The 12,981-nt window shown below is 41.4% G+C and overlaps 1 protein-coding gene across 1 annotated transcript; it reads right to left on the reverse strand.

Annotated features, from left to right (window-relative positions):
- Window positions 1-956: 956 nt before the first annotated feature.
- LOC132459059 (E3 SUMO-protein ligase ZBED1-like) lies at window positions 957-2,727 on the reverse strand. Its single transcript, XM_060053442.1, has 3 exons — window positions 2,599-2,727; window positions 1,552-2,168; window positions 957-1,455 (listed from the first exon to the last, which is right to left on the reverse strand). The coding sequence occupies exons 1-3, from the start codon at window positions 2,702-2,704 to the stop codon at window positions 1,096-1,098; spliced, it is 1,083 nt and encodes a 360-aa protein (XP_059909425.1). The 5' UTR covers window positions 2,705-2,727; the 3' UTR covers window positions 957-1,095.
- Window positions 2,728-12,981: the final 10,254 nt, after the last annotated feature.

The following is a 12,981-nucleotide window of genomic DNA, read 5'->3' on the forward strand; positions in this document are numbered from 1 at the left end:
AGCTGTAAATGTGTTGAAGCAGAGTGACGTTGCATCTGTTGATGGTGTGAAACGAGACTGCCCTCTCAACAGCCTGACAGGATTTCACACATGCACAGGCTTTCCACCTGATTTCTTGCATGATGTGTTGGAAGGGATTGTACCTGTAGAACTAAGTCTGTGCCTTGCAGATTTGATTTCAAAGAAGTATTTCACATTAGAAGAGCTCAATAGTGAAATACAGAGCTTTCCTTTTAAATTATCTGATAAGACTGTCCCCAGAAAATTCCTTCAACTTTTCAAAAGACTGGAACTGTAGGTGGTAATGGCCACGAAAATTGGAGTCTTGTGCGTTTCCTTCCCCTTATCATCGGCCACCGTGTTCCAGAAGGAGATCAAACATGGGAAATAGTCCTTGAACTGAAAGACTTGGTTGAGCTCTTGGCAACTCCATCTTACACTTTAGACTCACTTTGTTATTTGCAGTCCAAAATATCGGATCATAGACAGTTACTACTGACAGTTTTCCCAGATTACAAGTAGGGCTGCACGATTCAGGTAAAAATGTGAATCACGATTTTTTTGATTAGAATCAATATCACGATTTTCTGCCACGATTTTTTTCTCACAGATAACAAATACTGTTTATATATATATATATTTTTTTAATTGCACACATGAACCATGACAACAAAAAAGTGCAGTATCAAAAACGAGTATACTGAACCAACTTTAACTTTAACATAAATAAGGATCAATAAAACACAAATCATTTCTTTGGAACATAGGCCTCTCATATGACCCTATATGTGACCCTGAACATGGCACTTAAAGATTCCTGGCCAGAAACACAAGTCTGTCCACATGTTCTGGCTTTAGTGATGCACGGTGGCATGTCACAATGATTTTTTTTTTCTCACAGATAACAAATACTGTTTATATATATATATTTTTTTAATTGCACACATGAACCATGACAACAAAAAAGTGCAGTATCAAAAACGAGTATACTGAACCAACTTTAACTTAACATAAATAAGCATCAATAAAACACAAATCATTTCTTTGGAACATAGGCCTCTCATATGACCCTATATGTGACCCTGAACATGGCACTTAAAGATTCCTGGCCAGAAACACAAGTCTGTCCACATGCTCTGGCTTTAGTGATGCATGGTGGCATGTCACAATGTTGCCCCCTGTACTGAACAGCCGCTCAGAAGGTGAGCTGGTAGCTGGAATGCATAGGTATTTCTTCACCAACACAGACAACCGTGGATATACAGATCTATTTTGCCTCCACCAGATTAAGGGGTCATCTTCACTGTCGATCTTGCATGCCAGAAGATATGCCTCCAGCTCTGTGGACATTGCTTGCTCTAGAGAAGAGGACTCGTCATTGCCTTGTGCTTTTTTGAAGAAACTTCCAAGGGTCTTTCGGCCCTTCTTCATGGGGGGTGCTGGGGAGGCATTTGGCTGGAAAATAATTAATAATCCAATCAATATTAAGTAACATAATATCACAACAGTTCAGGACAGGACAATTGTATTGAAATGTGGAAATTATCTTACCATAACTACAGTTATGCCAGTCATCTCGTCTGTCAGCCTTGCTCTAACAGTAGCTTTCTTCTCCTCACTGATGTAGTTCATCTTGAACCTAGGATCGAGGGTTGTGGCCATGTCGAGTAGATCCTGAGTTTGGGGATCACTGTACTTCTCTTGTAGATATTTCAGGATGTTTGACTTCACTGATTTTGTGAATTGTGTGTCATCATCATGCACAGCCAAAACAGAGATTTCAAAAAGGTGGAGAACCGGCTTCACAGAGGATATGCTGACATATAGTTCTCCAGAGAGCGCATCGGTGAATTCAGCCAGAGGACTTAGGGTGTTGTTCATTGCCTCAAGGACTTCTATGTCCTGCCATGTAGGCACTAGATGTCTAAGTTTTCGATCATTTAGGATCTGTGAGATGGCTGGAAGCTGTTCCAGGATCCTCTGAATCATCTCTTGTCTCGATCCCCATCTTGTTGGGCACTCAGTTTTCAGTTGATGCTCAGGGAGTTTGAGCTCTTTCTGGGCTATGGCAAGGTTTCTCCTCCGTAGCCAGCTGTGACTGAAAGTGCTCACAATCTTTCTGCAAAGGCCTGTGACACGGTCAATTCGTGGATCTTTCACAGCATTTTCTAAAAGACAAATACAACAAATCGGAATGAGTACAACACAAGCCATTAGTCTGTAGTATCACGAATAACATTATTTCTGTAATCATTATTATCAAATTAACGCATTAATTTTGATGAATTAATCACTAATTAATCAAATAAATAACAAATTAAATTAACACAGATTAATCGCACCTCTATAGTGCTATAGAGTCAAAACAAAGTATTGTATATATTTTTTTGTATTCATTGAATTACTCATCTGCCATAATTTATTTGAATTCGTTTATTTTGACATACTTTATTGCAAAAATTGTAAGCATGCGATTCATTTAGATTAATTAATCACAGAGCCTGTAATTCATTTGATTCTTTTTTTAATCGCTTGACAGCCCTAATTATTATTAGTATTAGATTAACTAGAGTAGCAACAAGTAGAGTAACAACTCACCAATTGCCAGATGTAGCCTATGGCCAAAACATTGGAGTCTGGTCCAGTGGTTGATGGAGATGGCCTTCACTATGTTCGATCCATTGTCTGTAGTTATACATGCCATTTTATCCTCTTCCAAACTCCAAGATGCTAGGGCATCCTTCAGTCCCTGTGCCAAGATCTCCCCTTTGTGGTCGTCAGGGAAATAAGCAGTCTGTAGGCACTTGCTTCTCATGGTGAAATCAGTCGCTATGAAGTGGACAGTTAGGCTCATGTTGCTGCAAAATAATCTGCTTCTTGTACTTCTGCCTCGACCGCAGCCCGCACCTTTTTATACATAGCAGGCAGTGCAACGGATGAAAAATAGTTGCGGGACGGAATTGTGTAGCGTTTGTCCAATGTATGGATCATCTTTTGAAAGCCGTCACGTGCAACGGTGTTTATTGGAACCATATCCTTTGCTAGATGGTAAGCAATTGCGTCCGTTATTTCCTTACTCCTACTGGAGTTATGTGGGTATGGGGTTGCCTTGTGCAAGGTGTCAGTAATGGATGTCTGTGTTGTTGTTGGACGACTTTCCGACTTCTTCTTGCCTTGTACAGCTTCATCATATTGCACTTTGTGGTGACGATTGAGGTGCTGGTATAGATTAGTCGTGTTACTTTGCGGTGCTGCAACGATCGCAAAGCATGTCTTGCAAATCACTCTAGACTGACTCTCGTCGTTTTGCTTAAAGCCGAAATACTTCCACACCACCGAATGCGAGCCTTTTTTTGGAATGAGTTCGGTTTGAGTCTGGTTGGCTGATTCGCGCCGCTAGTAGCTGGGTCCTCATCTTCAACATCCATTTTGTCTTCACTGTTTATCTCATGTCGCACTCGCGCTAGCTTTCCGAACTACTGCGCTCTCCGCTGCGCAACGAGTGAAACACGTGACTAAAAGGCGCTTCGTCATTGGCTAAGGGTGAAGCCCTTCTCAGAACCTAGAAGGGAGAGCGCGCTTGGGAGTGCTTTTAAACCATGGACCTATTGTTTTAAACTCAAAGAAGAAAGTCGCGTTTGTCAGTCGGACTCGGCTCATAAAAAAAAGAGAATCGAATTAATCGATTAATTTAAAACTTAAATCGACACGGGGTGAATCGAGATCGCGATTTTATAACGATTTATCGTGCAGCCCTAATTACAAGTTACGCCCCAAAACATCACTTCATTGAGCATTATCCATGCCTAATTCAAAAGTTTGGACCCTTAATAGAGTGTTGGACAATCAGGTTTGAGGCTAAACATTCTTTCTTTAAAAAGGTAGTGCGTGATGCCAATAACTTTAAAAACATTCTGCTTACCCTGGCCTCAAGACACCAACTTATGCTTGCATATTATCTTGAAATGCCTAGCATTTTCAAGCCTGAGATTGAGACGGCAAAAGTGACTGATGTCTGCCTGGAAGTCTTAGATGGTGGTGTTAGACTAGCAATCTTGAATAGATTCAGTGATGTTGACACAGTTGGACTGACCCCTAGTATCTTCTTAAATGGAACGCAGTATTCAAAGGGAATGATACTCACTGTTGGAAGTACAAGTGGACTACCAGACTTCGGAAGGATTTTGGAAATATGCATTGTGCTGGCTGGTCATGTTTGTTTCTTCATTGAGCGTTTTACGACTTTCTACGTGGAGCATTTGAGGAGTTACCATCTCGTGAAAAAAAGCCCTGCTGAGTGTCTCTTGGTGAAACCAGAGGATCTCAATGACTACATGCCACTTGTGTCATACTTCATCCAGGGGCGCCTGTTAGCCACTCCCAGAACTTTCTTGCTTTCTTGAATTAAGGCTGCGGTAAGTTTGAGTGTGGGGGTATCTGTTGTCCGACAAGTCGTCACTGTTATCCTGCATAATTAACCCTCTTGCAATGTTTCCAAATCTCTCTAGCAGCAATCCAGGTGTTGGATGTCCTGCAAAATAACATCTAACAGCCTGATCCAAAATAATTAACCCTCTTGTGTTTTACAAATATTTCTAGGAGTAACCATTATTTTTGTATGTATACAGGGGATGAAACCTTTTTCCTTCTCCAATTTCAGGTTGAAGTGATCCACGATGCTGCTGCAAGTTGTCCTCTGTGAAACGGATATCAGACGCCTTTCCATTGAAAACACCCCCCAGAGTGTTGAGGAACTGTGCGAGATGTTGCGTGCAAACCTTTACCTGAGAGGTGGATTTATTTTACAATTTGAGGACCCTGCGTTCAAGGATCAGCTGACCAACCTGACCGACATCCGAGACCTTCCTGAGGAACGAGCTACATTGAAAGTGTTGTTCACAGCTGATGCAGCTCTCTCAGTTTCCACATTGGATACAGCCAGCCTTCCATCTCTCAGTAGTGGGGAATCTGACTCCCAGCAATGGCCTGAGCCCTTCCCGATTCCACAGTTCTCACATGACGTTGAACTCACGCTGCAAGAAGCAAATAGAAAGTATGCAAAAGATGGATCTGTGATGGTGATTCCTAAAGGTATGAAAACCGATATCCTGGACACACTTGCAGACAGCATGTCAAAGATTAGTCCTTATCCTGAGAGGCAACACTACGAGAATGTTGCAAAAGCGCTTGTGGAGAAGCATCCCAGTCTCAAAGAGCCAGGTTCTGGAAAGGGTTGGTACGGCTGGTTCCACAGCCTGAAGTTTAAGCTCGGAAACTATCGGCAGAAGTTAAGTGCAGCTGGATGCCCAGAGGTGAACCTCGTGAACCTTTCACGTCATTCGACGCGATCATCTGTTGCCAGGCAGGTTTGGAATGGATTACGTATGGATGACGTGCCCGATACAAATTTGGCACCCGGTACAAATTTGGCGTGACAGCGGTGTCACGTTAAAATTGTACCGGGGGCGAAAATTGTACCGGCCTACGTCATCAGTTGTCCGTTGCCAGGCAACGGACAACAGATTACGTAAGGGGTTGTCCGTTGCCAGGCAGGTTTCAATCACGCTCATGTTGCCGAAGACTTAATAATATAATAAAGATAAGGGATCGCTAGATAACACTTGTTTTTACTTTATATTTGTATTGTATTTAATTGTTTAATCGAATTTAGCTAGTAACCTGAGTGTTTAATGTGTATCATAGTCTAGCTAGCTTGTGTTAATTAAATTTCCTTAATTAAATTTAGAGAATAGATTATAGATAATAGATAGATAGATAGATATATAGATAGATAGATAGATAGATAGATAGATAGATAGATAGATAGATAGATAGATAGATAGATAGATAGATAGATAGATGGGTAAATAGGTGAGCAGGCATTTACTAACTGGTAAATGTTTTTTATTATTATTATTCACGTTATCCCCATAACATTTAGCTATTACTGTGTAGGGAAATAGATAAATACAATGCAATACAATACAAATATAAAGTTAGGAACGCTAATAAATGTAATTTGTAAAATAAGTGTTATCTGTCTTGTCGTGCTGAATGAACGAGTTTGCGAATGTTCAAGAACCTTCCACGTCATTCGACGCGATCGCCCGTTGCGGCGACGCGATCGCCCGTTGCGGCGACGCGATCGTCTGTTGCCAGGCAGGTTTGGAATGGATTACTATGGATGACGTAGGCCGGTACAATTTTCGCCCCCGGTACAATTTTAACGTGACAGCGGCCCTCAGTCAAATTTTGGGTTCCTAAATTGGCCCTCAGCTGTCAAAACTTTGAGAACCCCTGTTGTAGACCAACTTCGGAAGACTGTAGTTTATGGAGTCAGTTTCCTGCCATAATTCAAACCTGAAAAAAAAAGTTTCAAAGGCTTGTAAGTCTGGGTTTGAAAACTCAACACCTTGTAAAAAAGGTTTTGCAACACTGAAAAAAGAGATTATAACCTGAAAAAAATAAATTAAAAAATTAAAACATCTGTAAACATGATTTTGTGTTCTATTTTATCTTCTTCATCATTTTCACCAACACATTTTCAAAGTTCAAACAATTTCACCAGCGCATTTGCAGAGTTACAAATCTGGCACTGTTCTAACGGTGTATTTCATTGTTGCCCGGTTTTGAAACCTTGTAAATGGGATTCTGCAAACAGGTGTTCATACATTGAGAAATACGTTTTGAAAGGTTGAATATTTAGTTTTAAAAACTTGTAAAGGTGTACGTTTACGGCATTGCAACGTATTTTTTCAGAACTGACTTTTCAGCACTGACTTTTCAGAGATTTGAGCGCAAGCTTTGAGTCACGTGAATATTGGCAGTGTTCTGACGCCACTCGTTTTGAAACTCCTGACAGTCGAATCTGAAAACGTTCCTGGGGGCGGGACCATTTAGCTCTAAACCTATTGGTTGCTCTCGGCTGACGTACATTCCAATCACATGTGCCGTTCACCGGGCTGTTCATGATTGACAGTGCTCTGCCGATGACACGAATAATAACGGGTTGATTTCGCGGTTGATTTTGATTTCCATTTTCTGGAACCAGAGTCTCATCTCCATAGGACGCGACTAGCAAGGACGCGTCCTAGCAAGGCTGCAGCCTTCACTTTGGGAAACAGCCATGGTTCCAGAAAATGGAAATCAAAATCAACCGCGAAAGTCGCTTGTTATTTGTGTCATCGGCAGAGCACTGTCAATCACGCACAGCCCAGTGAACGGCACATGTGATGGGAATGTACGTCAGCCGAGAGCAACCAATAGGTTTAGAGCTAAATGGTCCCGCCCCCAGGAACGTTTTCAGATTCGACTGTCAGGAGTTTCAAAACGAGTGGCGTCAGAACACTGCCAATATTCACGTGACTCAAAGCTTGCGCCTGTGTGGTCAAATCTCTGAATAGTCAGTGCTGAAAAGTCAGTTCTGAAAAAATACGTTGTAATGTCGTAAACGTACACCTTTACAAGTTTTTAAAACTAAATATTCAACCTTTCAAAACGTATTTCTCAATGTATGAACACCTGTTTGCAGAATCCCATTTACAAGGTTTCAAAACCGGGCAACAATGAAATACAGAGTTAGAACAGTGCCAGATTTGAAACTCTGCAAATGCGCTGGTGAAATTGTTTGAACTTTGAAAATGTGTTGGTGAAAATGATGAAGAAGATAAAATAGAACACAAAATCATGTTTACAGATGTTTGAATTTTAGTTTTAGTTTTTTTCAGGTTATAATCTCTTTTTTCAGTGTTGCAAAACCTTTATTACAATGTGTTGAGTTTTCAAACCCAGACTTACAAGCCTTTGAAACTTTTTTTTTCAGGTTTGAATTATGGCAGGAAACTGACTCCATAGTAGTTCCAACGTATCAAGGGACCCAGAAGTAGATCTCTTCGTTCACTCCAATACAAGTCGGGAACAGGAATGTGTCTCCTTAAAAAACGTCTGGATATCAATCAAAGGCTCATAGTTATCTTTATGCCATGTCCTAAAAAAAATACGTTTTTTCTTTTCAAAACGCCACCTCAAGCGTTTTATTAGCCGTTCTCTCTAATTATTTTTTGCTGGAGAAGGAGGGGTGTGCAGCTGAAAGGAGCCGTAGTGAAACAAATGTTGTTTTGACCTGGCATCCGTGAGGGCCTAGTTCAGTGCTCCGTTAACGTGTCCGATTTTTAGACTGGTTCAGCTGCTGCTCAATAACTCTCAAGTGCCGCTTTCACACCAAAAAGAACCGAGAGCCAGTTCCGGGCTGGTGCTAGGGCCAGTTCCAAACTGGTTCCAGCCTTACCCCAGTTAAGAACCGGTTGGTTTCACACCGGCGAGAGCCAGCCACGGAGCCGGCGAGAGCAACGTCATGACGTCACTGCAAACGTTTGCTTACGTCTCCACTTTAATAATAATAATAATACATTTAATTTAGAGGCGCCTTTCAAGACACCCAAGGTCACCTTACAGAGCATATAGTCATCATTCAAAACTATGTAAAACAGACTAGGAATAAAAGGAAAACAGAGGTTAAACATGAATAATAATAATAATTAATAACACTCAAAGACGCCTAAAGTGAAGGGGGGACCTCACTAACCACCACCAATATGTAGCACCCACTTGGGTGACCAGCAACCCTCGCAGTTTCAAACAACAAGAACAATGGTGGAACTTTTTCTGGACCTCGGCAGAAGACCAAAATCCAAGGAGACAGGTTGTCTCCTCCACGGTCCACTGTGATTTTGTCTTAGCGTCCATCGTTCACTTCGGTGATTTAAAAATGCCGCCCTTCGTTGGTCTTCCTGGGATAACCCCGCCCCCTGCCCCCTGCGTAAAAGCGGTTTTCGTTCTAGCCCAGCTCTAAAGTGGGGCCAGAGTTGAACCGGTTTTTAGGGGCCGGAGCCGGTTCTTTGGCGGTGTGAAACCAAAGCCCTGGCCCTAGCTCCGAACTGGCCCGGAACCGGCCCCGATTTTGCGGCGGTGTGAAAGGGGCAAAGGTCCTCTGCTTGCGATCATTGTGATTCACCATATATTGATCCATTTATTCAAAAGATCCAAAGACAAAGAACAGGTGCATTACGGTATCATTTTATATTATTGTTAATAGTCTAACATTTCAGCGTTGGTATTTAATTTTTCATTTGCTTGTTTAGCTACCTTTGTATGACAGATAACAATGTTGGTGTATTACAATTATTTATGTGTGTAGGCCACTCCGACTTCGTTGCTGGTTGAAATGTAACCATTTTGTACATAAGTTATTGATTGCATTTTTCGTAAATAGTTAGTTGGAAGGAATCTGTTTCTTAAGCAGTGTGACACTTGGAGCTTGCATGACGGAGCCCAAGTTGGCACAAAGCACTCAAAACTGCAAAAAGACACTGTTCAATTGCAGACTTGGAGCTTGCATAACGGAGCACAAGGCATAGGTTAATAGTGCATTAACAGCACATCCGATCAATGACTTCTGTAATTTGTGTACATTTAAATGTATGCCCATCACTAACTGAGTTTAGATTTATCTATTATTACTTTTATTTTCTTCCCTTCTTTTCTTAATGTTATGTGTATTTTGTTTTTAAGATAAATCAAGAGAAACCCAAACATATCTTATGGTCTCGTATTTATGTAAATGTTTATATGTTTTTTACATGTTGTGACTGTCTGAGTTAGTGATGTGGGTTTATGGTCTCGTAGTTATGTACATGTTTCATGTATTTATGTGTTTTTTTCATGTTGTGACTGTCTGAGTTTGTGATGTGAGTCTTTGTTCTATGTTCCCACTCTTGGCCTGCACCTTGACGTGGTGAGTGGGCTTTAAACTAAGACTTAGTTTTATTTTTTTGTTTGTTATTGATTGTTTGTCACAGTCTATCTTATTAATAATACAAAGCCTCAACTAAACCCCTTCTCTTCTGTTTGCAGAAACTGGAAAGTATATTTTATCTTAAGTTAGAAAATCTTTGTTTCCTCATCAGATCCCAGTCCATCATGCTCCTGTACTTGTCTGCCGTGCCACCATCATGCCTCATGCATCACCTCTCAGCGCCCTGCCCAGCTGCATCTTATTCCGTTACTCCAGGTCTTTCCAGGTCTTTCACATAAGTGACAAACACGCTCCACCCAAGTGTTTTTAATATTTTATTAATTATGTTTAAGGTGTGCTTAAGTGGCCTGAAAGGTGCCCATCAATAAAATGCTTCTTATGAATATAACATTATGGCTCCATCAAAAGCAAAGTACACCTGCCATTTACAGTTAACATTTATACTATCCTAGACATCTTTAATCTTATTTACATAGGCCTACAGTAGGCCTGATTTCCTCTGAATGTTTAAATAAAAAAATTCCCTGTCCATGACAGATCCCTGTCCATCATACTCTTGTCTTCCTGCACACCTGACTGCCTCCTCCATCGATTGCGGCCACAGCCCTCTCCCTGTTCAATATTTCATGTTAAATACATTTCAGGATCAAGTTTGAGATTGTTTCAGTATTACTTGTTTTTGAAACCTGACGTGGGGCTGGCACCGCCACCATCATATCTGTCTTATTTATTGCACCCACACATAATAGGTCCATGATACCATGTGAGGTCATTTCAGACTGCTTTGCTTCCTAACACCTTGTGAGTTCCCTGGGTACACCAGCTGATGGGTCTGTGTATATATTGGGCATTTGATTCTCGTTTCAGAAACAGAAATATATAAAAAAGAGGGGTAATTATTATTTCTGTTTTAACATTCAAAAAGGTATATAAAAGGTGCTTTTCTTATAAAGTCAAAAAGGGGCAAACTAATCTAAAATAATAATTGTTAAACATACAGAGAATCATCGGGGGATTACTTCCATGGTCGGTAAACAATGCGACTGCTATCTCGCTTATGATGCTACAATGCTAACAATGCTAAAAAACAAGAATATTTCTGCATCCGGTAAGTCATGAAGTAGGGCGTGGCTATAGACCCATGATGCGGAAGCATATCTCCTTGATGTTGCCCTGCGCCATTGAGCAGTTTACATAGGAATGAATAGGCGCCATTTGGAATCCGTTGTCCATTTTATAATTATTGAATATATCCATGGGAGCTGCTCGTCCGCTGGTCCACACAATCTTGGCGATGCTCTGATTGGAGGGGAGTGGGGAAGTGGGAGGTAATATTCAAATGTACCCCCTTCCCACGTAGGAGGGGGCGCCGAAACTGACTCGCTCGTTTGGTAGCTGGAGGCGGGCTGCTTCCAGAAATGAGTATCTCACTCAAATAAAATCATGTGCAGACTTATTTCAAAGTTTGTATGCGTGTGGGAGCACCATCTATCCACAACAACACCCCAAATCCCAGGAAAAGTGCTGTTTTCATAATATGTCCCCTTTAGAGTAGTCATATTTAAGGAAATTAATTCATTCCAGTAGCCTGGGCAATCTACTATAGGGAGGATCTTCCTCCCTATATATATGTATATGTATATATATATATATATATATATATGTATATGTATATATATATATATATATATATATATATATATATATATATATATATATATATATATACGGACATACACATGCACACACACTCTTGAGGATGGCTGCATCATTATGTCAATCACTTCCTGACTGAGTGGGACCATCTGCCCTCTTATGAAGACACACCATGTAGATAAGTGTGGAAAGCCCTGCTTAGCCCCCCCTCTCTCTTACTCTGTCTCTCTCTCTCTTCCTCACTCTGTGTGTGTGCGTGTGTCTCTCTCTTTCTCACTCTGTGTGTGCGTGTGTCTCTCTCTCGCGCTCTGTGTGTGTTTGTGTGTAAGTCTCTCACTCCGTGCGGCTCTCTGTCTGTGTGTGTGTTTGTCGGTCTCTCACTGTATGTGTGTATCTCTCTCTCTTTGTTTTGAATCTGTGTGTGTGCGTGTGTCTCTCGCTCTCACTCTGTGTGACTCTCCGTCTGTGTGTGTGTGTGTCTCACTGTTTCTGTCTCTCTAATTGTGACTCTCTCTGCCGTGTGGGTTTCTCGCTGTCTCTCTGTGTGTGTTTCTCACTCTCTGTCTTTCTTTGTGCGCAGGTGTGTGTATCGTTCTCTCTGCGTCTCTCTCACTCTGTGGGTGTGTGTCTCTCTCTCTGTGTCCCCCTCTCTCACACTGTGTGTGCCTCTCTCACACACTGGGTGTATGTTTGTGTCTCTATTTCTCTCTCACTGTCACTCTCTCTCACCACACATTGCCCAGAGTTAAGACTCATGGGCTAAAATTATATCCTATTATTTTCACACATCATCACTCCCCTGCTTTTATTAACTCTTACCTTCCATGTAACTTCACAGATCACCCCATCGCCTCACTTTTTCTGAACTAGACACCGGAGTGTGGAGGAGGATGCCTGGGCTTATGAGGGTTAGCTGGTGTTATGGTGCATTGGTGCTGGCTGGTGAATGCCATTCAGGGTTCATGTGTTCTTATTGGGATTAATCACATGACATAATGTGGTTCTGTTGTGTTTTGTAGAGGTTGTAATCCAACTGCCAAATCCATACCTTTCCACTCTGGTAGACAATTGAAGTGTCCACCCGGCACTTATGTGTTTGTATTTATTGGTTTTCCACCAGGTATTCACAGCAAGGGGTCAGACGGTAATACCTTTGATCACACTAGCGTTGGCGCATGTGTCATCGTGACGTTTGGTGAATATTGACTGCATGTTGTACTTCACCCTCTCAAACGCTCCCACTTCATTCCGTCGTGTGGAGCCTGACGGGGAGCCTTTCCACCTCTGGTTTCTATGACAACTTTTAATTATGTTTGCCTTTACATTTGAGCTCCTTATTTTGCTGATTTCACCATTAATGCCGCACTGCACAAGACGTTGATTAGACATGTGCTGCATGAAAGCCATTGTGAGTAAGGAGGTTCTCCAAAATGATGTTACCAAATCTGATTGTAAGCAATTATTATTCACCATATATATATAATTAGGGGTTATAGTCAACATTGATGGTC

The sequence above is a fragment of the Gadus macrocephalus genome, chromosome 6, assembly GCF_031168955.1.
Source record: "Gadus macrocephalus chromosome 6, ASM3116895v1".
Classification (NCBI taxonomy): domain Eukaryota; kingdom Metazoa; phylum Chordata; class Actinopteri; order Gadiformes; family Gadidae; genus Gadus; species Gadus macrocephalus.